This window comes from Asterias amurensis, chromosome 13 (genome assembly GCF_032118995.1).
Source record: "Asterias amurensis chromosome 13, ASM3211899v1".
Taxonomy (NCBI): Eukaryota; Metazoa; Echinodermata; class Asteroidea; order Forcipulatida; family Asteriidae; genus Asterias; species Asterias amurensis.
In genome coordinates, this window is record NC_092660.1 from 14282860 (window position 1) to 14307034 (window position 24175).

Here is a 24175-nt window from a genome sequence, read left to right on the forward strand (position 1 = left end):
GCTTATTTTCCCGCTTCTTTCTGGATCCTTTCCTTAATCCCTTTCCCCCTCTCTTTTTCTGTAAATGGATATGTATTTGTTTGTACTTGTTTTATGCCTCTGAAGAAGGTCCGGATTGGATCGAAAGCTAAGGCCATCTACCGTATTCATTATATTATTCTTCTCAAGATATAACGCATACAAAATGTTACATAGATTAGCAAAATATTGAGCAAAGAGAGGATGGAGGGAAAATATTTAAACCGAAGTAAAGAGAGTATGAGGCTGTACGTCAGCTGACAAACTACAAACAAGGAGATAATACAAACAGGTAACAAGACAACAGTATGGGTTGCTAAATATTTCTTAATATTCTTTATAATATCCTAAATATTCACCAACAATCTTGTTTTTTTTATGCAGGAGGTTCACCCACTCTTCCTTCGTCTTGACGTCTCTGTGACCAACCAGGCCCAGGTCATCAAGAGCCTTCTCCAGCGCAATGCCTGGTTCAACTTCTCCATCGTCTCAAGCGAAGGAGAAGGCTCCAACGCGTTCGTTCAGAGCCTACGCGACCAGATCCAGACCCCCGGTTGGAACATCAGGCACGACGTCCGCTTCCCGGCAGACGCCGGAACTAGGTTCTTGAGGAACATTGCTAATGATGATTCGTAAGTAGGACTCTTGGAGCAGTGTACGCCCAAGGGCGACAATAATCATCTTTATAATATTGGAATTTGAAACTTTGTATGGTGGAAAGACGATATAGTAAGGTTTGCGGTAACACCATGTAGCCTTATGAACCTCTAATTGAGTTTGGGTGGTTCTAAAAAGAACCATAGGTTTCAACTCGACGTTTCGATCAGAATGTTTTTTTCTCTTTTCCGAAGACATGCACACAAATGTTTTAAATACCGCCATTTCATCATGAAACAAGGAAACATGGAAACGATCAGAGCATACTGATCGAAACGTCGAGTTGAAATCTACGGTTCTTTTCAGAAGAACCACCCCACTCATGCAGTTAGAGATGATCATAACATGGTGTAACAGCAAACCTTACCATACCACCTAACAATGATCTTCGTTCATTTTGTTTTTGGTCACATTTTGGTTAAAAAAATACATGAAAATCTTTGTCCCGCAGTGTGCAAAAAGAAGAAAAAGACACATGATATTTACTCAACATAATTGTTAGAATAAAACTTTCTTGTAAACCGAGCAATGGAGAGCTGTTGATAGTATACAAATTGTGAGAAAAGGCACTCTATGATACATAGTTTTCGAGCAAGCAATGACATTTTTGAGTTGAATTCGAGACCTCAGCTGAAGTCTTGAAATCAAGATTCTGAAAGCACACAATTTGTGCGACTATGATGTTTTATTATTCATTATTATTTTGCAACTTCGAGGACCAATTGAGTTCAAATTTGCACGGGTTTGTTATTGTATGCATATGTTGAGATACACCAATTGCGAAAACTGGTCTTTGACAATTACCAAAGGTGTCCAGTGTTTTTTTAAGCAGCAAACGATGCTTTTCAAACTTCAGCAACCCTTTGTGCTTAACCAGTTCTATGAATTTGGACTCTGAGTTACGCACATTTAGAAACGGTGTCTGGGTTACAGCTAGAACTACGTTAACTCCTAGGTTATATAATTTTAAGGTCTATACGGCGATACGGTGTTTCAATTCACACTGGGTTCGCTTTACCGATTTAAAGGGAAATGTTGAGGTCTCATAAAACAACAACAGTTTTTGGAGAAAAGAAAAACAAGAAGTACGGTAAGGATTTTTGTGTGTGTCGGTGGCTTGTAAAAATAAGCAACATGTAGTTAAATGCATGACTACTTTTAACACAACACTGGTTAGAAACACACATTCTAATGATAAAATAGTTGCCACATTTGACGTGGATTATTACGTAGCAAAATTGTTTTTTTATCAACAAATTTCAAACGATGTATTGTACACCTAGAGGGCGTACTTCACTCAAAACGCCCTCTGCCCCCTAAAAGAAACGATGTTGTTCCCGTCAGGTACGTAGTGATGGTGCTCCACTGCTCACCCAGGCAAGCCCAGGCCGTCTTCCGGGCGGCCAGGGAGTTGAAGCTCCTCGGGAAGGGCCACGCCCTCATCGGCACAGAGTCCCTTCTGACGTATGATAAGAGCATCTTGAAGGACTATCCGACGGGGCTTCTAATTGTCAAACACATGGACGCGGCCCCGCTCAAGGACCACCTCCACGACGCCTTTACGCTGGTCGCCCGCTCAGCCGGTAAGCTCAAGTGGGAAGGGGGAGTACGGAACATCTCCTGCTGGTTGGGGCCGGGAAGCTCCCAGTTGGAGTACGCCAACAACTTCTACAGGTAAGTGCCTATATAGACCATGTGATGTCACATGTATGCACATAAACCACGTGACGTCACATGAATACACATAAACCATGTGACATCACAGGTATACGAACAGACCATGTGACGTCACAGGTATTCACAAAGACCATGTGACGTCCCATGTATACAAAAGAGCCTGGACTTCCTATGTATTTAATAACAGTTCAATTGGAGAAAACAACAACAACTTCTGGAGATTGCACTGTCTGCTATACTTGTCACGTCAACGTTTGATTTGAAGAAAAGGGAACTTCTCAAAACTTGTCCAGATGCCATTGCTCTTGCTTTTGTGACACATGGCAAAGTTCCAATACGACCAGTGTAGTATCTTGCCAGTAAGAAAGGCCCTTGAATATAACAAACAAGGCCACTTTGCCAACAAGGGTTTGGTCACAAGAGCAACTAAGAAGAACACAGTTTTGATGCTTAATCCATGCTTGTTTTCCTCTTATATGGGGGACTATTAATTTTGTTCTCTTTTCTTGAGGAGAATGCCAGAACTGATTCTCCTTAATGAATATGGGCTTAAAAATATCAACGTCAAAATCGCAGCTGCTTTTATTATATTCTTCTGCGCCCCTCTTCAACGACACGGCAACTGATTTATTGTGACATCTTTCAGTTTATCTCCCTGAATTTGGCATCGTCATTTCGTAATGGCTTGAGTTGGTATAGAGAGGTGGAAAATCTTCTCATATATTTGTTGGATTGATCTTTTTTTCTCCTTACAGTACAATGACTAACACGTCCTTCAAAGGCAACACTGGCAATATTAAGTTCGACCAGAACGGCGATTTGGTGGATTCGTCTTACCACATCATGAACCTTATCGAGGAATCACCCGCAGGGCACGACTGGAAGGAGGTAGGCTCCTGGCGCAGAGGGTCCCTCAAGCTCGAGACTGTCGTCTGGCCCGGTAACACCATGGTCATGCCGGTTGGTGTCGACACCCACAAGCTGATCATCGCAACCAACACCGAGAAGCCGTTCATATTCTACAGCAATACGACCGGTATGGAAGGGGAGTGCACCACGGGGGTCCAGTGTCTCAAAGTCAGAGGGTCCAACACCACCAGGAGGGACATGGAGAAGGCCTTCGAGGAATTCAGGAGGAGACCGGACGGAGGGAACTACTCTCACGATCTAAAGTGCTGCACGGGGCTCTGCGTGGACCTCATTGAGCGTATGAGCCAAGACCTCAACTTCAAGTATGATCTCTACCTCGTGGCTGATACCAACCACGGAGCCATCGAGAATGGGACCTGGAACGGCATGGTGGGAGACCTGATCAACGGTAAGGCAGACGCTGCAATCTCATCATTCAGCATCACCAGAGAGCGGAGTGCAGTCATCGACTTCACCGCTCCGTTCTTCCATTCGGGGTTCTCTACCTTGGTTGCCAAGAAGCAGCGAGAGCAGACCCTGGGGGCCTTCCTCGCGCCTCTTCACCCCAACGTCTGGACCCTGATATTCGCCTCGGCTCTCGTCATGGCTGTGTGCCTCACCATCTCCGAGTGGAGCAGCCCTTACGGTCTCCACCCAGGGGGAAGAAACAGGAACAGTACGTTCAGCTTTCCCTCTGCTCTGACAATCACCTTTGCCATCTTGTTCTCAAACACCATCAAGACCAAACCGCCGAAGTGTATGACCAGCCGAATGTTGCTCAACGTATGGGGAGGATTCTCGCTGATTTTCTTCTCTAGCTACACGGCAAACTTAGCCGCGTTCCTGGCTGGACAGATGTCCTACCTGAGTATAGAGGACTTGAATGATCCAAAGGTAAATATTTGCATTTTTTTAACACAAAAACAAATCAAACAAGATTCATTCCCTCATAAGGTTTATACACAGTACGGAATATATTCTTCAAAGAGAAAGTTTAAATAAAGAATTATGAACAATGTGGCAGAAAATAACTGTTCTTTCCAGAACACTACTCAACAAGAAATATCCACATGATGCAACCTCTCTAGTAAAACCTCCACTACGCATGTAGAGTTGCAATCCTACTTATAACTGTTGTAAGCTGCTTGCAGACCCCCAAAAGGTATGTCTTACACGCAAAGAAATCTTAATTGCCAGGCGTTTTGACCCTTATGAGTCTTCCTCGAAGGCTAAATGATAACACAAAACACATAAACAAGTTTACCCACAAGTAAACTTGCACGAGGAAAGTTAGTTCCGACGATATGCAGAAGGCCTACTTGGGGAAAAAACCTTGAGAGATTGTTTGTAACCATTACTTGTATCGTGTGACTACATTACTATTTCGAACGTGCCATGTTCAATTGACAAATGACCGCTCCGTTCCTTAAAAAGTACCCTTATCGACTTATGTCTACTCTTTGTTTACTTTTATTTGTGTTGTCTGCAACTTTTTTTAAGCTTCATTATCGTTCTATACAAACTCTCGTAAGATTGTAATTCTTCAAGAAAGGTATACATTTTGTTTAATGCCGAGATTTTTGTTGAGCGGTACCCTTTGTATAGGTCAGAGGTTACAGAACCCACCAATCATCGGCGACTTTGCACAAAAACATCACATAGGCTTCACGATTTAATTCACACCTCCAGAGTCAACCCTGCGGCTCGTGGTGGCTTAATTTAACCTGATTGGACGCCGGGAAATTTCCTGCTGGCTGGGATTTCACTGTCTAGAGCGAGATTACTTCCTAGCTGGGAATATCAAAGAAAATACAGAGATTTGATGGAAATGAATTACCCTAATCCATTCGCTCTTACAAATTCCATTTAGACTATCAAATTAACAACACAGCAACAGAATTGAATGACTTTTTTCGCCCTCCAATGATAGGAGACAGGAGTTTTCATAATGGTACAAAAGATGGAAGGGGAGAAGAAAAAAAGCGAGCAGTCTGATCTGAACTAGTGGGCACCAACGTCACGTAGATTTGATGTATATCCTGCGTCCTTGGGGCTATCTGTTAGATTTCTACGGTATGATTAGACTCGCATTTAGTCCGCTCAAAGAAAGTTCACGCCACTAAGACCCTTTTTACAAAATTGACTTCCAGTTGCGACTTATGTTCATGCCATGTAGTTATTTATTTATTTATTTACTTGTTAATTTGTTTACTTGAAATCTTAAGACATGCAAACACGCAAAACAAAACCAACATGGTTTTTAAATATTATACAAACATGTTACAAACTGTCTATATGTACAACCAGGTAACGATTAAATTTAGCAACTAAAATGAAGATTGCCCACAAATGGTCTTAAAATCACATAGGTAATAAAATAATCGTATCTTCAGCAGGCTGCTTGACAATACAATGATGCTAGACCATTCGATGCTAGCTACACTTCGATGCCAGATATGGGGCGTGGTGTGTCCCCCTATTGTGCATGTCTCCATTGCGCGTTTGGAATCTCATTAGATAGAGGACTTTTTTTTGGTGGGGGGGGGGGGGGGTTATTGGAGGGAGTTGTACCAATCTGTGCAAAGAGGGAATTAATGTGTGCTAAGGTATGTAAACATTCAGGCGGGAACCTCTGCTCTATATTGGGCATCCTGTAATAGCAGATCGCATAATGGTAGGTCGCTACGTCGCCCTTTTTTCCAGGCTAATTGATTTTGTTCTTCTCTTAAGTACAAAAACCTTTTTACATCGAAGAGACCCAGACTCCTCTAATTAAATCTGTGTCGATGACGCGGGTTTTGTTTTTTTGATGACGTGTAGAAGAGGTTTCCATAATACGCCACTCTAAAACAGTGTGTATTTAGCCATGTCTATACTGTATACGCTTTTATAGCGCTGTAAATTTGCCAAAACCTCTCCACGTCTCTTTACATTCGAGTTGAGATGCAATTATTAGTTCGTGCACCTCGAAGAACACACACAGCCGATGTGCTTGTCTTTTTTCTGTCTTAACCGTGTGGGAGAAGACAAAAAAAGGAAAAAAGGTAGGTGAGTTGAACGGCCTGGCATCAGGGATCGATTTCACGGCTCCGCCGGCAGTCCTAAGCTTTATTCGATCTCTGGATCTAACTGAACCGCAGCAAAGGAGTAGTATGCCGTGGATATTGGGGGGAGGGAAACGGTGGGAGGAGGGGAAATTATTGAGGGTTGGTTTGGGATGGAGAATGTGTGGTCGGGGGGGGGGGTGGGGATGGGTAATCCCATACGGTCGGGCCCTTTCCGCGCCACCGTACACCGAATATCGACTGAGCATTGAATGGCATAACTCTAATTTCGGCTCGTTCTCAACGACTTGGAGTATCGTGTGACGCAGGCGGTAGGTCCGTTGCTTTTGTGGATTGTCGCAGCACAGTGCGTGCCATACCGGCAAAGATCAACCCCGGGATGGGACGTGTGGGGAGGAGGGGAAGAAAGAATTGAATTCAATCACCAGCTAGAACTCGTGAAATCGGAGTGAACTACAGCACGAATTCGGTCTAGAGTCAGGAGGTTAGATTAACTGGGGGTGGTCCTTGAGCTCTCTCAACCTTTTGTTCAAGCATGAGGGGCGACCCCCGGCGTAAACACTGAACCTGAATGCCGTTAGATCGTGCCTGATGAGATCCGGGACCAGGCAATTTGAGCTCTATTTTTGTGCCGAGAGCGAGTTTTGTTCACGTCGATCTCCTTTTCTCTCCCGCTGTCCACTGGGTTTTGCGCAAAACAGAAACCTATAAAAAAAAATCCAATGTACATTAGGTGGTGTTATGCAAATACAGTGAACCAGTCAAAACCAAAGTACATTACATGTTGTTATGCTAGTAATAAAACTGAACAGTGCAAATATTAACAGGGTAGGCATGCCAGCCAAAAGGGAATAAGCCAAAACAATGTACATTGAATGTGTTTGGCAAAATTTAACAGTAAACCATGTTAAACCAGTGTATGTAACATGGTTTTATGAGAATACAACAAGGAGCCAGTTAAAATCAACGTAGTTAAAATAAAATAGCCCGCATTAACGGGACTACCGGTTAAAACCAAATGAAATCACGCAATCACTAACAAGAAATCAGTCAAAAATGTATGTCATGCAAAAAGGAGCCAGTCAAAACCATTGCAAATTACACGGTATTATGCAAATACGAACAGGTTGCCAGTCCAGACCAGTTTTCTTTAGATGTTTCGACTAGCAAAGTGTTGGTAATACTCTAAATAAGTAATACTCTAAATAATTAATATCATAAAACCTTACTTGGTAACGAGTAATAGGGGAAGGTTAATAGTATAAAACATTGTGAGAAACAGCTCCATCTGAAGTGAAGTAGTTTTCGAGAAAGAAGTAATTTTCTAAGAATTTGATTTCGAGACCTCAGATTTAGAATTTTGAAATCAAGCATCTGAAAGCACATAACTTCGTGTGACCATGGTGCGACAATGGTGTTTTTGTCTTTCATTACTAGCCCGCAACTTTGACGACCGATTGAGCTCAAATTTTCACAGGTTTGTTATTTTATGCATATGTTGAGATAAACCAACTGTGAAGACTAGTCTTTTACAATTAATTACCAATAGTGTCCAGTGTCTCACGAGGACTTGCAGATACCTTTCAAAATGTATTTTTTCGTATCAACATAACATAATATATGACAAAATGTATTCAGTCAATCTAAATGTACATGACATGATGGTATGCATTAATATTAAGAGGAAACCTTTAAAAACCAATGTATATTGTGATGTTAGGAAACCTGCCGAAGCCAAAGGGGGAACAAACACTACTGCAGCTGCAATGACAGGCGAATCTCTGTGAATGGAAAACAAAATCATCGAGTCGATGCACCGGTCAGATTGTTAGCGATTTCATCAACAGCTTGAATGTCATGTGTTTGTACAGTAACTAAAAGGAATATTCCCAAAATACACAACAAACTACGGTGATATTTCACTCCTGTCATCGAGGGGGTAATTTCGTCGCGATCATATCCGGAGGGGCCTGTCGAAGGAACATCACTTTGCTAGAAAAACTGATGAGAATTGAGGTGATTTCATGTGCAATTAATCTCCTTCGAGTAATAATACCTGACTCCCTGACTCAAGGAGAAGGAGAGAAAACAAAATACTTGGTTCTGAGTTGAAGTTTCAATGAAAGAAAACCACTCTTAATTATCCAGTCGGAAGAGCGTTCATGATAGTTTTTCACTTGGTTGTATTGGAAATGTTACATACACGCTACTAGCAATGCTTGACTTTTCAAGATCGCTACATTATGAGCATCGTCTCAACGTTTTATACCCACTTGAAAAAATCTCATCGAGACATATGATCGATGTCTTAACTTTTCATTACGCTCTCAGCAGACAAACAGAGGAGGGATATTTTTTTCTTCCCCACTCTATGTTATGAGTGCCTACAATGGTATGGGAAAATGTACCCATACCCGTATCGACTTCGCGACACACTGTTGGCACCTGTCGAGACAAAATCGAAAACTACGTCCGTTCAGAGGGAGCCGTCTCTTACAATGTTTTATACTATCAACCTCTCCCCATTACTCTTCACAAAGTAAGGTTTTATGCTAATAAATATTTTGAGTTATTACCAATAGTGTCCACTGCATTTAAAGAACAGCCTGTAACACACATAGAGGGTATAACTTATTAAACTACTTGATGATGCAAAAGACACTGTAAAGTTTCTTCTTTTGTTTAATACCTCGTCTTGCTGAGCGTGGGTTCTCGAGTTCCTCATTTTGCTATAACCTTCGAATGGGACATTAAGCCGTTGGTCCCGTGTACTAGGTCTGGCAATTCACGTAAAAGAACACACAAAACTTATCATGTGAGAATAGAGGGTTAACCCTGGTGTTTCTGGTACACATATCAAGCACCATTGATTATAGATTTCTTCAGGCTTCCCCACGTGTCATTGACCAAGATACCTGTTTTGCTTTGTCCTTAAGATGGGACATTAAGCCGTATGTCCCGTGTACTAGAATTTGTAATGCACGTTGAAGAATCTACAAATCATACCATAGGGTTAACACCATTGTTTCTGGCTTACATAGCAAGCACCATTGTTTATAGGTTTCCTTGGGCTCTCGAGATACCGTGGTTATGAAGTTCACCTATGAGGCATCCTGGGTTTCATTATCAGAAAGTGACCAATTCCTGTGACGTCACTCTATTGATGATTTTTTGAACGAATGAACACTTATGCTTAAATGTACATGTATATTCGTAATGGTTGGATAAAAGCTATGACTGTCTTTCAAAAAAAAAAACATAATATGAAAAACTCAGCTGAAAGTACAATTAGTTCAATTTCCACACACGTTTTCATTTTAACAATTTACTTCAGTAAAAACAAATCTTTAAACAAAACATTCTACTTGATAATAATGCAAGCATTTTAATGTCATATGGTTATACATTATGCAGAATAGTTATAAAAAGTAAAAAGAATGGAGGAAATAGGTTAAAACAGAGAATAGACTTTGAAGTGTAGATTCTTGACTATAGTGCAACCTCCTTCGGCTCTTACACTTTCTCGTCCACGAATCTACACTTTCTCGTCCATTCTCCTCTAATAACGTAATAAATGCTAATAATAACTGCTTACTTTCATCGTCAGACCGTGTCCATCCACTGCTGGGTACAGAGCCCTCCTCTCGTCAGTCGTAATCTTCTTGACAGCAATCTAATATATAATGGTGGTGCGTTGCATCCATCTCTTTCCCCTGTTGTGTTAATCAAATCGGGTGGGACATCAGTCAGACCTCTTTTGCATATAAAGCAACATTTGATGCTCGATATATGACATGGTATACCCCCTCCCATTGTGTATTCATTGTGTATTGGGAATTTCAGGAATTCTTCAGACGATTTTAAAGGAACTGGACACCATTGGTAATTACTCAAAATAATTGTTAGCATAAAAACTTACTTGGTAACAAGCAATTGAGAGCTGTTGATAGTATAAAACATTGGGAGAGACGGCTCCCTCTGAAGATAGTTTTTGACAAAGAAGTAATTTCACACTAAAATAATATTTGAACTGGATTCGAGACCTCAGCTGAGGTCTCGAATTTAAGCATCTGAAAGCACACGACTTGTGCGACAAGGGTGTTTATCTCTTCCATTTAATATTATTCTCTCGCATCATCGACGACCAACTGAGTTAAAATTTTCACAGGTTTATTATTTTATGCCTATGTTGGGATACACCAAGTGAGATTACTGGTCTTTTCACAATAACCAAAGGTGTCCAGTGCATTTAAAGAAGTAGTATGTCCGCTCTCATTAAAAACAACAAAGGGAAACTAAAAGGACTCCATAGGGACATTCTAAAGGCCTGGGTGCTCCACAAAGAATTTTGTGTACAAAAGTCTATGGGAAAATCTGAGGTACAGGGACAATGGAAAGAACAAAAGATGTCTTTACAGGGATGTAACAAGGGGAATGGGCGTATTAGAGGAAAATAGTGTGTGTAAGTATGGTAATAGTCGGGGGACACCATCTGCCACATATCGGCATGGTCAATAAAGTAATTTCTGGTTCTCTGAAATATGGTTTTGTTGTTATCTGTACTAATCCCCCAATAATGTTTACTGCTAAACTGGTGGTGATCTTTAGTTATTCCTGCATGGTTTAAGTGTGACCGTCACTGGTCTCCAAAAGCTAGTTGATTATGCTGATGAATTTATCAGATTACACGAATTACATTTACCAATAATTATATAAATGCCAGATATGTGAATCCCCCAACCCACAGCACATACACAAGTTGAATAAATAAAACATTAAACCACTGTTTGCCTCAGTACTCCCTAATGAGTTCCTGACTCATATCAAACACCAAACACATTTATTAGTACATATTGGCCCGTTCTGTGTACTGAATGGACGTAAAACTTAACACCACTGACTCCATGAGTTTGTGTTCTTCCATCAACTGGAGTCTGAAGTAACTTTGCACATTGTGTCCTTGCACTTCTCTCTGCAGTGAAGAAGAATTTCGCATTGTTTCAAACAAAATCCACATTTTGATCCTTTAGTATAACAAATACATGTACTTGAATTGATATAATTATGTGATCTATATCAAAGTCTATAAAATTGCGTTGGTGCATCAAGGGTTTAATCGTGAGAGGAAATTATAATCCATCATCTGTGTTTTTTTCGCTATTCAGTCTCCTGACGATGACTAGAGCAAGCTAGTCGAAACGTTGAGACCAATTCAGAACTGACTCCGCGGCAGTACAGTTAATTACGATCCTATAAGCTAAAGTAGTAGTCCAGTCTATTTTCTATACCATCCGCCCTGTTAATAGTTAAAAAGCAGGACAGTTCTTTTCAGAACTGAGAAGTCTCCCGAACCTCCGATTATCTACTCCGCGCTAGTAGAATAAAGACAGACAGTTCCCTAAGAACAACTCTACCTGGCAAGTAGATACACACATGGTGTTACCGCAAACCAAATATACATATAAACTAGGGATTCTTCTTGAATAATTTCAATTACGTGTCTCTTTCGTTTGTATTGTATTCCCTGTTTATCACTGTATACATAAACGCTCTTTAAACAATTTAGAAACTGTTCCCATGTAGAATTCGTTCACCTTTAGCTCCAGCAAGATAAGATATAAGCCAAGAGGAGTCTATTCCTTACATCCACTAAGGCCATTGAAGTCGAGTACGTATGTTGTATCCAAACTCCTGCAGGCAACGACGAATATTGGCAACAAGCGTCACTGAGATGTGCATGAACTTTTTATTGCAGCTGTAGGCGATACTTGCGTATGTGTGTGTGTGAAGGTATGAGTAGGCAATTTTAAAATATCTGAATCCGAAAATGAACTCAAAAGAATCGTTAGAGTATATCGGTAGTTTCTATTTATACACTTTCCCACATGTTTGTTGTTGTTTGGATTGAGTGTTTACTAGTAATCGGTTACAGGTTTGTGTTAGCGTCACATAGTGTTTTGGAAACGTTTGTTCAAGTAAATTGAATAATCAAAAATGCCATATTAATGGTCTTGTAGTTTAACAGTATCAATAACTATACAAAAACAGCTAGAACACGATAACTACAGAATGTAACACTTATGCAAACTTCTATTTAAAAAAAAAACATCCTATGATCTGTTGCTTTGTTTCCAAGCAACAAACGCATCACTATTTTTTAATATGTATGTAACATTTATGCAATCTGTTTTGCAACGATGACTTTCCATAGTTTTGTTTTTAACATCGGTTGGCCAAAAATCGGGTTGTTACGACTTATAGAAAGGTCTTTTGAACAAATCCACACAAAATGGCCGACTCGTGAATGGATCAACTGTTGTAACCGTTTGGGTGTGTGAAATAGTATCCCTGAAATCAGCACCAATACTTGAGGGCGCTGTTGCAATAGAACCTCCCGTCAAATTTATTTAAGAGAAACCAACATAACCGTGTGCGCGTACAGAAGCTCAATAAAGTTTGGTCCCTGTGGGTGCACTACACTATAATAATGAGATAGGCGCCAAGTCTCATGAATAAAGTGAGAACCCTCACAGTTGTTTTTCTGTAAATCGAAGATTTGAAGGTCGATGGCTTTTTGAGATTGTTGAGAAATGCTCCGATATTGTGCCCAGAGGTTGTAGACTTTCTACTTGGGGCATTTCATGTACACTAGTCCTCGAAAATCGCATTAATGTGCTCAGAAGCATAAGGCCCATTGCCCCCAACGATGGACCCTGACAAGTTGACTCTTCCGGGGTAAGGGTTTACCGTTTAAATTTGAATGAACACTCAAACGTTGCACGGTTCGCAATTTGTTCTGTAGTATAGAACTTTCTTTTAAGGTTATACTTTTTACAATTTATTTAGAAGATAATTAATTCCAAATTGAAAAGCATTATACGACTTTGGCAATTTTGATGTAAAGAACGAAAATTGCGTCCGGGCTAGGGCCTACCGTTTTTAAAATTTATTTTTCTTTGGATGAGCAGAGCTCAATCGTTGCACGGCAAGCCTATTTTTTTCTTTCTTTCTACAGAATAGGCTTTAGATGTCAGCATATTACTAATACTTGAATTCAAGAGGCTTTTTTACATTAAAAAATAAATATTGTCAACATATCTGGCCTTCGTGGCATTGGATCTTCTTTATGGTGAAGCCCTTTTGGTTAGCCTTCTGAGAGGTATGGACACTATATCAGTGTACTGTTTGGTTTGGGTATTGACAGAAAAATTTAACCAAAACCTATTACATAGTCTCATAGTTCCGTGTCCACCATACTCCAAAATGGCTTATGTATTTTAATACGGCAGCCATTTGAGTTGGGCACTGTATGTCCGAGAGCTACGAGCGACATTTACGTCTCCATACACGGCGTCACCAACGTTTACCCTCATTGCTTCATTATGTACAATTTGGTTAAAGGCACTGGACACTATTGGTAATTACTCAAAATTATTGTTAGCATAAATACTTGCATGGTAACGATCAATACGCCTCTCTTAACATTTATGCATGAGGTACGTCACAATGCTCATCACCCAAAACGAGGCGATGGGCGCAGCCACTGCAAGTGATGGGAGAGTTGCGCCCATAGCCTCATTTTTGGGTAAGAATTATGACGTCATGCATAAAGATTAAGAGAGGCGTATAGAGAGCTGTTGATAGTATAAAACACTGTGAGAAACAGCTCCCTCTGAAGTAACGTAGTTTTTGAGAAGGTAATTTCTCACTGTTAAAGACCAATTCTCACTCAAACTAAAAGACTTCAGACCTGATATCATGTATCTGATGAAAACACATAAAGTTCGCAACAATGGTGTTTCTTTCTGTCAATATTCTCTTGCAACTTCGATGACAAATTAAGCCAATATGTTCACAGGTTTGTTGTTGTATGCATATGTTGGGGATACACCAAGTAAGAATAATGGTCTTTGACAGTTGCTCGAAACACATCTACTGCCTTTAAACAGACTGCGGAGTTTAGCGCCGGTGATCATGTGAGCTAAGTCAACATTCAGTTAGCCCCGTGAACTCCGATGACTTCCCGCGCAAAAAAAAAAACTCCAACACTAACCAGAACACACAAAATACAGCACAACCCAAATTGTACTAACTGGTCGGAGATGTCGTCTGCTCAGATGCGGAGTCACATAATTTGGCGGGAAATGTCCAGAGGGCGAATGTGTGAAGAATTTAGTAGATATCCGCCGAGGACGCACGGTGTATGCACAGGCATGATCGCCAATGCTCCACTGCATAGAGAAAAACTACTCGCTAGATTAAATGCAGTGATTTGGGTTGAAGTTTATAAACACTCGTTGCAGCTTGCTGGGTCGTGGGGGGATTCGGTTTTCTCTCGGGCAACCCTGGTTTTGGGCACTTTGCGGCAATCAATTCGATTTTTTTTTCCTTTTCAGATTTTGAATAATAATATTCCCCCTCATCTACGTAAATTTACAGTCTGCTGATTAAAATAAACAATGGTTTATTTTAAGATGATCTAGAAAATGATAACAAACTGTACCCATGTAATCTCAATCTTAAGGTGGTCAGTTGATCTAAAGCAAAAACACAAGATTCTGCAAACAAAAAATTCTATAAACACAAACTATTTGAATGCAATTTCATCTTCGTGTTACTTTAACCCAACATGCGCCTCCATGAAAAATATTAGGAACACGTTGCCTTGGATCGGACGAGTTGGTCTATAAAAAGCGTTTGTAACCGTTTGTTATAAAATGCATATGGTTAGAAAGATGTTGTAAAAGTAGAATACAATGATCTACACAAATATCCATCGAAATTGCGTGGTTTTCCTTTTACGTCGTCGACTAACACGGTCGGCCATTTATGGGAGTCAAATTATTGACTCCCATAAATGGCCGACCGTGTTTCTTCGCGACGTAAAAGGAAAACCGTGAAATTCCGAAACACGTTCGTGTGGATAATTATATTCTACTTTTAAATTATCTATCTAACCATATGCATTTCAAAACAAACGATTTCAAACGCTTTTCAAAGACCAACTCGACCGATCCAAGGCAACGTGTTCCTTTAAAGGCCTACATGTGCTCTCTTTTACAGGGCATGGTCGAGGGCACTTCGGTCTATGTGAACATTTTGAAGAGGCACCAAGACCATTATGCAAGGCAACAGAGGCAACAGCCCACTCCGTGTTATATTAGTATCTGTTATTATTTTCAATGAACATATATTTATATTAATTTTCAATAGCACTTACCTTTTGTTTTCGTAGTAAATGGAAAAACCTAAGCAAAATCAAATGTTTGTGTTCATTTTTCTTCCAGTTAAAAAACCCAACCGAGGAGACAACTGTTGGGACTGTTACGGGTAGCAGTATACAGAATTACCTCATGAGTCTGAACCCAGGTTTACATCGATTTATGGAGAACTACGTACAACTAACTACAGAGGAAGCCATTACCAGCTTAAAGTAAGTATTTCAAAACTTCAAATTTGATCCTGTAGTTAGTTGCACTGTATTGGATTGTTAATTTGAATTTTATTCCAAAAAAAACGAAACAAGCCCAAATGCGCGGGGAAGGGTTACAACAACAACAAAACTTAAAGGCAGTGGACACTATTGGTAATTACTCAAAATAATTATTAGCATAAAAGCTTTCTTGGTAACGATTAATAGGGAGAGGTTGATAGTATAAAACATTGTGAGAAACGGCTTAATTCTAAATCTGAGGTCTCGAAATCAAACTCATGGAAAATTACTGCTCTCTCGAAAACTAAGTTACTTCAGAGGGAGCCGTTTCTCACAATTTATTATCTTATCACCCTCTCAATATTACTCGTTACCAAGTAAGGTTTTATGCTAATAATTCTTTGAGTAATATTATCAATAGTTTCCACTGCCTTTAAAGGAACATTACAGGATTGGTTTTTGCTAACAAAACAGTTCCTGGCAGTATATAGTGCTTTAAGTAATTCACCATGTACATAAACTGAAAAAGCTGTAGAAGTTTGCAGAAATTAGCTTTATTTATTTCTCTTCAACTATGACATTTCAGACAGAAGTATTTTCCACTATCATCATCATTAGACCGTGTGAGGTATTTTTGTAAATCTGTGACCTTATAGACGAGTTTTTTTTTCATAACAATGTTCCTTTAAAACTGTTATGAATCTCCCGTTACGGAACTACGAATGTAGTGTTAACTTGTAGCTGGAGGCGATGACAAAATTGCCAGTCGGCAGGACAGTGATCCTCGGGTGTTTTTATTGTTATTAATATTTATTATTAATGTGTATCTCTGGTAATAATTTCAAGGATGCCTCAAGTGAACTTAATTACTGTGAAGCTCGAAGCCTGAGGAAAACCTGTAGACAAGGGTGCTTTCTATATCTGAGCCAGAAACACTGGGGTTTAACTACTGCTCTTCCCTTATAAGTGTTCTGGATTCTTTTACGTGTATTACCAAATACACGGGACCTACAGCTTAATGTCCCATCCGAAGGACAAGCATACATACATACATACACACACACATGTACTTATCAGCATTTACATGAGGCGCCCCTTTTCACAAGGTTACAAAGCGCCCACAGAAGATGCAACAAAGAAGTCCAAACTCAAGATGTTCCAATATTCTGTTCCCAACACTCTGCTGATCAGGAATACCAGAGCTTGAGTCTGGTGATTTTATGACCGCTCGTTCACGACACGCATTAACTGCCATCTTGCCAGTAAGATGTTCGAAAAGGAGAATTTAGCTGGACACAATGCTAGAAGTAAAGTTAAGTTAGTAAGCTTTATAAACAAACAACAAATATATGTTTACTGTTTGATTCTGAAAGCTTCAGGTTATGTCAAATCTGACTGTGGCTCAATTTATTGAATGCTAAGATTGCCTTGAAAGTCAAAGACAGGAAATATGTGGTATATTATATCCATGTCTTTGATTTTTAAATTCTACAATAAGGTTACACATCTAAATTGTTGGTTAAAGATTAATTAAGGTTATGTCACAGAGGGTAATCATTGCCATGCAACTTGGCGGCCACCGACTGCACTGTGTATGCAGAAGGGACACTTCGGCAGCACAAGAGACATTCTTATATATAGCTGTAACTCACTATCTTCACTAAATTCGTGGAAAATTACTTCTTTCTCGAAAACTACGCTGTTTCAGAGGAAGCCGTTTCTCACAATGTTTTATACTATCAACCTCTCCCCATAACTCGTTACCAATGAAGGTTTTATGCTAATAATTGTTTTGAGTAATTACCAATAGTGTCAACTGCCTTTAATCAGTCGCCATTTGGCTTTACAAACACACGCACACAAGTGTGTATACTCCTGCAACCGTGGACCTCATATTGTCCCTCTTTTGTTTTTATTTAAAAAAAAAAAATCGCAAAAGCTCCCTGGTATTGTAAACGCTTTCCAACTATTGACCTTTCCTGAACCGTTGACTCTATTGTACTCTATTGTTAAAGGTTCCCGGTTCGAATGGTGCATAATCCTACTCACGCATACCCGCACAAGTATGACGTCACCCTAAGCTGCTGAGTTTTAATGGACCCTACCGGACACTTGGCGATGTGTATGAATGTTCGATTTTGTTCAAAGCTCTCGAGATGTTTTTTAATAATCACATTCATGGCGTCGAGTCTCACTCAGGTTGAAAGAGAAGAGAGATGAGAGAGAATACAAAAAACATTCCCACTGGAGTTAACTTCAGGTCAAGAGGTGTATTTCAATTGTACACGCTGCAAATTAGCATAATTGAGTGCAGCGAGGGATCACCACTTAGGAAAAAAAAACATATATAAAGGAAATCACAATTGAATAATTTTAGCGCCGTACTAAGCTTTCAGATTTCAATTTTCATCAATAAATAATGTTTATTTTTGTAGACCTGGATAAATTCATATACCCTTGACCTTCTTTGGCAGTGTTTATATTTTTGTTTTTGTTTTGATTGTGTCATTGTAGTTTTAAGACACAATGCCACAGTAGAATAATCGCAATTGAATAATGTCAACGCGTACTAAGCTTTCAGATTTCAATTTCCATCAGTAAATGATTTTTTTTTGTAGACCTGAATAAACTCATACCCATGTTCTTCTTTGGCAGTGTTTAAGTTTTTGTTTTTGTTTTGATTGTGTCATTGTAGTTTTTAGACACAATGCCACAGTAGAATAATCGCAATTGAATAATCTCATCGTGCACTAAGCATTCAGATTTCAATTTTCATCAGTAAATGATTTTTTGTTTGTAGACCTGGATAAAAGTCATACCCTTGGACTTCTTTGGCAGTGTTTATGTTGTTGTTTTTGTCTTGGTTGTGTCATTGTAGTTTTTAGACATTTAAGACACAATGCCGCTACTGTAAAGGCCATCGGCAATGTATTGTTACAAAGTCTTTGGGAAAATGCAGGGACAAAGGAAAGAACAATAGGCTTCAGTCATGAGACGTTTGATAAGTGAGTAAGACTTCGAAAAACTTTCAAAAAGAACCACCCACCGAACACGCCTGACTGGTTATAGCACTAGAGCTACAGCCCACCGTAGTCGCCATTTCAAACAACAAAAACGATCTAGTTTATTGGTTGCCTTTTAAGGTACGATCCCCCCTTTTTTTTTATAGCTTAGACAATTAATTCCATCGAGGCTTGTCACAGCCAACCGTTATTTACACTACACCGTCTAAATTGACTTCGAGAAATTATTTGAAAAGCATCTTGAATCTATCTAGAATTACATGAATAGCAGCAACAATCGGTGAAAAAGAAAATGAAAAACCCACAAGAGATTCCTCCAAATGATGATTGAAAATTAAAAAAAAAAAACTCCCGTCGCTGCTTTTTGACTTTTTGTCTGGCACTTCCAGGAAACACAAACAGTCGTCAAGATTGCCGGATGCGGCGAAGATGTTTTTTCGTAGCCGTCGAGTGGTTTTTTTAAGGAGGTAGATTTAGCGTAGTGAAGCCATTATCCCAACGCACTTGTACTTTCTCATCTTATAAGATAACTGTCCTATAGGGGCCCACGGCGAGACGTAGAGAATCTACAGGTAATGTTTGCACGGCTATCTGTTCGAACGCCATCCCCCCCCCACGCAACACACCTTTAAAAAGTTCATAGTTGTTTGTTTTAGAATGCAAGAAAAATACTGATGAGTTTTGTATACACAGTGGCTTTGCCGAATTGTGGCAAAGTACATACATTTTTGTTTTCTTTCTCGAAGAAGAAGTCTCTCCGCGGTAGTAGAATATAAAGGACAGTTCTCTCAAGAACAAAATCTACCTGGCAAGTATAGATACACACATGGTGTTTTACCGCAAACCAAAATGTCTTCGTAACCTACGTCGAAATGACGTATACGTGCAAAACCGATTAGGTTCATCCTGATACCATTTGGGGCTTTTGCCAAAATTCGGCAAACCAACCCCTTCTCTCCAACCCACCTCCCCCTTGTCTCCCTATTAGTTTGTTACCCCCTTGCTTTTTTTCTGTGTGCTTTCTGACTCTCTATTTCTGTATTTCCACTTCACTCCTTAAAAGTTACACTTGGTAAAAGCTTAATACCGTACGATCTCTCCGATCTTCTAATACATGCATGCTACAGGTTCCTAAGAGTAGTAAATCATGGGATGATAGGTAATTTTGTTGAACCCACACTCTGGAATGATTTACCTCTTCAAATCCGCAGTATTTCTAGTCTCGATACTTTAAAGATTAAGTTAAAAACCACATTGTGTAATGTCGCTTATGTGTAATTGTTCTTGTTTTCCTTGATGTGGTTTCCCCTCTTGTTTTTGGCGCCTCATTTTGGTGGATTTTGACGCCTTTAAATATTCTTTATTCTTATTATTATTAGTCATTTGTTTTTGTGTTGTCAATTACCCTTCGAGAAATACGCGGCTAGGGTCAAAACATCAGGCCATAAACTTTTTGTTTGCATTTTTTATTTTTTTTAAATTTTTTTTTTTACAGTTACGTCCTTTTGGTTGGTTAGCAGTTTGCAACAGCTAATTTTATTTTCTCAACTTCATAAGTACTCCACAAATTGGAAAATGGGCGCATCGCAATGAATAAAAACATCGGAGCCCCTCTTTAACACTGTATGATTGAGTTGTTCACGTTAGGGCCCCATTTCATGGCTCTGCTTACCGCCGAATTTGCGCTTACGCTCACGATTCTCCGCTGACTTGCAAGCGCCGAATTTCTGCGCTAGCCTTGTAAGCGTAGAACGCCTAGAAACGCGGAGTACGCACGCGCAGACGCCAAAATTTGCCGCTAACCCGTGAAATAGGCTTGCCGTAAGCACAGAATTCCCTGCTTCCGTAAGCGCCGATTCTGTGCTTACGGTAAGCAGAGCCATGAAATTGGGCCCAGGTCTTTTCTCTCAAGAAGCCATTTTGAGATATATAGCAGACAATGACCATTTAATTAGGTCTTGGTATAAACTTGTCTGTATATACCCAAACCAAACAGTGCACTCCTAGTGTCCACCATACCTCAAAAAGGCTAATGCAGCCTTAAGGATTGTTGTTTTTGTGTTGAATGTGAATTTGACAACGAACGATGACACACATACACAAAATCAATGAGCGAAGACAACATTGAAGACGGTCGGTCATAAGTAAACCGTGCCTTGGTTTACAGATGAAGACGGAAAAAAAACAGTTGGTCGTCCCCTCCCTCATCATTTTGTTTGAGGCAGCATCTTTTTTTTTTCTCTTTTTTTTTAAAGTTTTTGTACAATTTATCTTTCTGTTTCTCATTAAACTTTCAGATACTTTTAGAACTTGTAATTACATAAAGTTAGTGGTGACTTTGATCTGAAGAATTGGTGGCAAGTTTGAATTAAAATGCCTAACGGCCACTTTTGAAGGAAGAAGAAAAAAGAAATGAAAAGAAAAAGGCCCCCATCCTCCTCTTTTTGTAAAAGACCCCAGACCATCAACTCGTAATTTTTTTACTTGGCCTAAGACTCGGAGAGAAAGAAGTTTCACTGGCAGGGGGTCACTAGGGACTCGTTGTGGCAGCTGAAATTAATTCAGCGAAGCAGCTCCATCGTTTCGCACCGTGCGCCGGGCTTAAACAAATAACTTTATAACCGCTGACAAACTGCGAGCTCTTGAGGGGTGGTTGGCGAGAAACACGGCACGTCCCACTTGACAAAGCTCTCCACGGCCCGGCACAAGTCCCCTCTCTCCCCCCTCCTGTCCGGGTACTGCTGCGTGCTTCTGGCCCGGTGGGAGTTGCAGCCTCGGCTAGCATTAAAGGGTAACATTTCTTAAATCAACCCTGGCGACATTTTTCTTAATATCATAATTCGAAACCTAAATATCTGAGTGGTTTTTCTTTTATATCGTTCGGATTTACTCATTTTGTTTTTCGTTTATGTGTCAACTATATAGGAGCAAGGACCGCCCATGTTTCTTATTACATAATAAAGCCGTATCCGAATTGGTGGCTGAAGCTACGACTAGGGTTGTCGTCAAGGGTGTTGCTAAGGACGTCCTATACATCCAAACATGATGACGCGAAAGCCTAGCCGTACCCATAGATGTAGTCGCCAAATTCGGACACGGCCTCATTCTCAGTGCATTTTGAAGAGGTTGAAAATAAGATTGAACCAGTCACGACTTCAGAACACTCATGTTTCTTAGTACAGCTATCCTTGCTCCATGCTGCTACTAAGCTCAGAGAATTTGCAAGCACATCCAGATTACCTGCCAAAAAATGTGTGAAATATGCAATTACTGTATATGACACACTACAAAGTTATTGCTTACCACATTTTGTTTCTAAAGATCTAAGCCTATTGTCCCATTCGGTACGCCATTGCAAACCCTGTTGACACAGGCCAAGTGTCCAGGTAAAGAAGGAAAGAGGTTTCAACACATTTAGTGAAATCTATCCAGTTTCTTTTAATGCATGTCTTAGAAAAAATAAACGAAACAAAGAAGATTGATACAGGTGTTGTATATGGATTATACATTCCAGTTATTCAAATAATTCATAGTCCATAATAATTGTAAAGATACCATTGTGTTCGAAAAGGATATTTAACACACATAACAAATCTTTAGTTGCCAATTCAGTCAGTAGCTCCCATTTCAAATGGATATATGCTGCTCCACTGCATGGTTAATTGTTCATTGTACTAAACTTCCCACGACCAGAGTAGAAATTTAATCAACGATCCGCCGACCCTTAGTTCTACATTTTAATTAAGTCCCGTCCATAACGTTCTATTTTGATATCCTATTGATGAAGGAGATACCAATCCGCCAAAGCCGATGTCGTTATTCATTACGGTTTAACAAGATACATTCAGGCATTTGAATTTGCTCATAACGAGATTCATTGTCATTTAATCGCGAATAATGACACTTTTAGAAGCAATTATTATACCCACCGATGAAAAAAAAAACCAGGCCAAGTCAGTGAAGTTTGGCGATGCACTAGCGGGAAACGTAACAAGAAAACGAGTTGTAGTAAATGATTTACAACCATGCACGTACGAAAATAATTTATACCTAAACAAGGTCCCGAAGGTTTTTTGTCCTACTTTTCCCCGTCCGTGTTCGTTTGAGTGAAGAGCAGATAATAACAACCCCCCGTCTTTATTGTTTATCCATGCGCTCCCTGCGTTTATAAACTGTTGCAAGCTTGCGGGGGGACTGCCAGCTCGCTCCCCTGTTCCCCGGGCATCCGCAAAACGCCGACCGATTTACTGTTCTGCTCATAGTGAGTTAGTGGCGACACAGAACGGTTGTCAAAACACGCCGTTTATCCCAAAACGAACAAGTCGATTGTGTGCTTTGTGTACATTGGATGGAGGATCTCAGCGTTTCATCCAATTACGGAACAATCAGGGAGGGGAAAAAATAACGAATCTTTCCATAAAAGATGAGCTTGAAATGATTTTCTAATTTGATTATGGTGCACCAACTTTATGTATCATGCAATTTAATTTCCTTATTCAAATGTAGCCTATTCTACCTCCTGAGTGAAGTAGTTTAATAACAACTCTGACGCCTATTAAGAAACCGACTGCCGGCCGGACAGACACAAAAGTTTGTACTTTCTGACCTCAAAGGCCAACTCAATGAATACAACAATCGATGATTTTGTGATCATAATGTAATTTAAGATTTGGCCGCGAACAAATTATTCAAATGAGCATTATCCAATTAGATCCACTGTATCCGCGTCTATCTGTATTACATTTTAATTCCAGAATGGCGTCTTTTTTGTACTATTGTCATTTCCTATGATTAGTATTACGTTACTCACAAGGGGAGACGAGAAGGCAGACAAAATGGCGTATCTTGTAACTTCATGAAGTAATCCAGTTCTTGGTTCAGAAATAAATATTTATTACATTACAATACGTGGTAAACATAGAGTGCCATGTTAAAGGGTAATGCATAACATTGATAACTATAGTACTATAAGCAAATATGTTCACAGTTTTGCACAGTTTGTCAAACTCCCGTTTGAATAAATGTTTGCTCGAAATGCAGGCTTTTGCAAAATGAGTCGAGCAGTAAGTTTTGATCTTGCGAGACAAAAACTCAATATTTGAAAAAAGGTGATACATTTTAAAGGATTTTTGCACATGTTTCACGTGACTGATTGAGCTTAAACTTTCACACGTTTGTTATTGCATGTAGGGCCTATGTCAGATGCAATTTTGTCCGCCATGCAATAGTGTCCGCTCCAGACACTTTTGCATATGCAATCGTGTGCGGGGCTATGCAAAAACCGTCCGGTGGACATGTACATGTATGTGCGCGCGTAAGCGAGCATGCATGCACTAAATGCAGCATGAATATTCACGTATTTTATGATTGCAGCGAATACCCAACGGCCGAAC

General features: G+C 39.9%; 1 protein-coding gene across 1 annotated transcript in view; it reads left to right on the forward strand.

Moving 5' to 3' along the window:
- Window positions 1-396: 396 nt before the first annotated feature.
- LOC139946475 (glutamate receptor ionotropic, NMDA 3B-like) overlaps window positions 397-24175 on the forward strand; it is a 36578-nt gene continuing 12799 nt past the window's right edge. Inside the window, exons 1-4 of the mRNA XM_071944142.1 lie at window positions 397-650; window positions 1999-2349; window positions 3108-4155; window positions 15614-15759. Of these exons, the coding sequence (XP_071800243.1) occupies window positions 397-650; window positions 1999-2349; window positions 3108-4155; window positions 15614-15759 (1799 nt within the window). The remainder of the gene's footprint in view (window positions 651-1998; window positions 2350-3107; window positions 4156-15613; window positions 15760-24175) is intronic.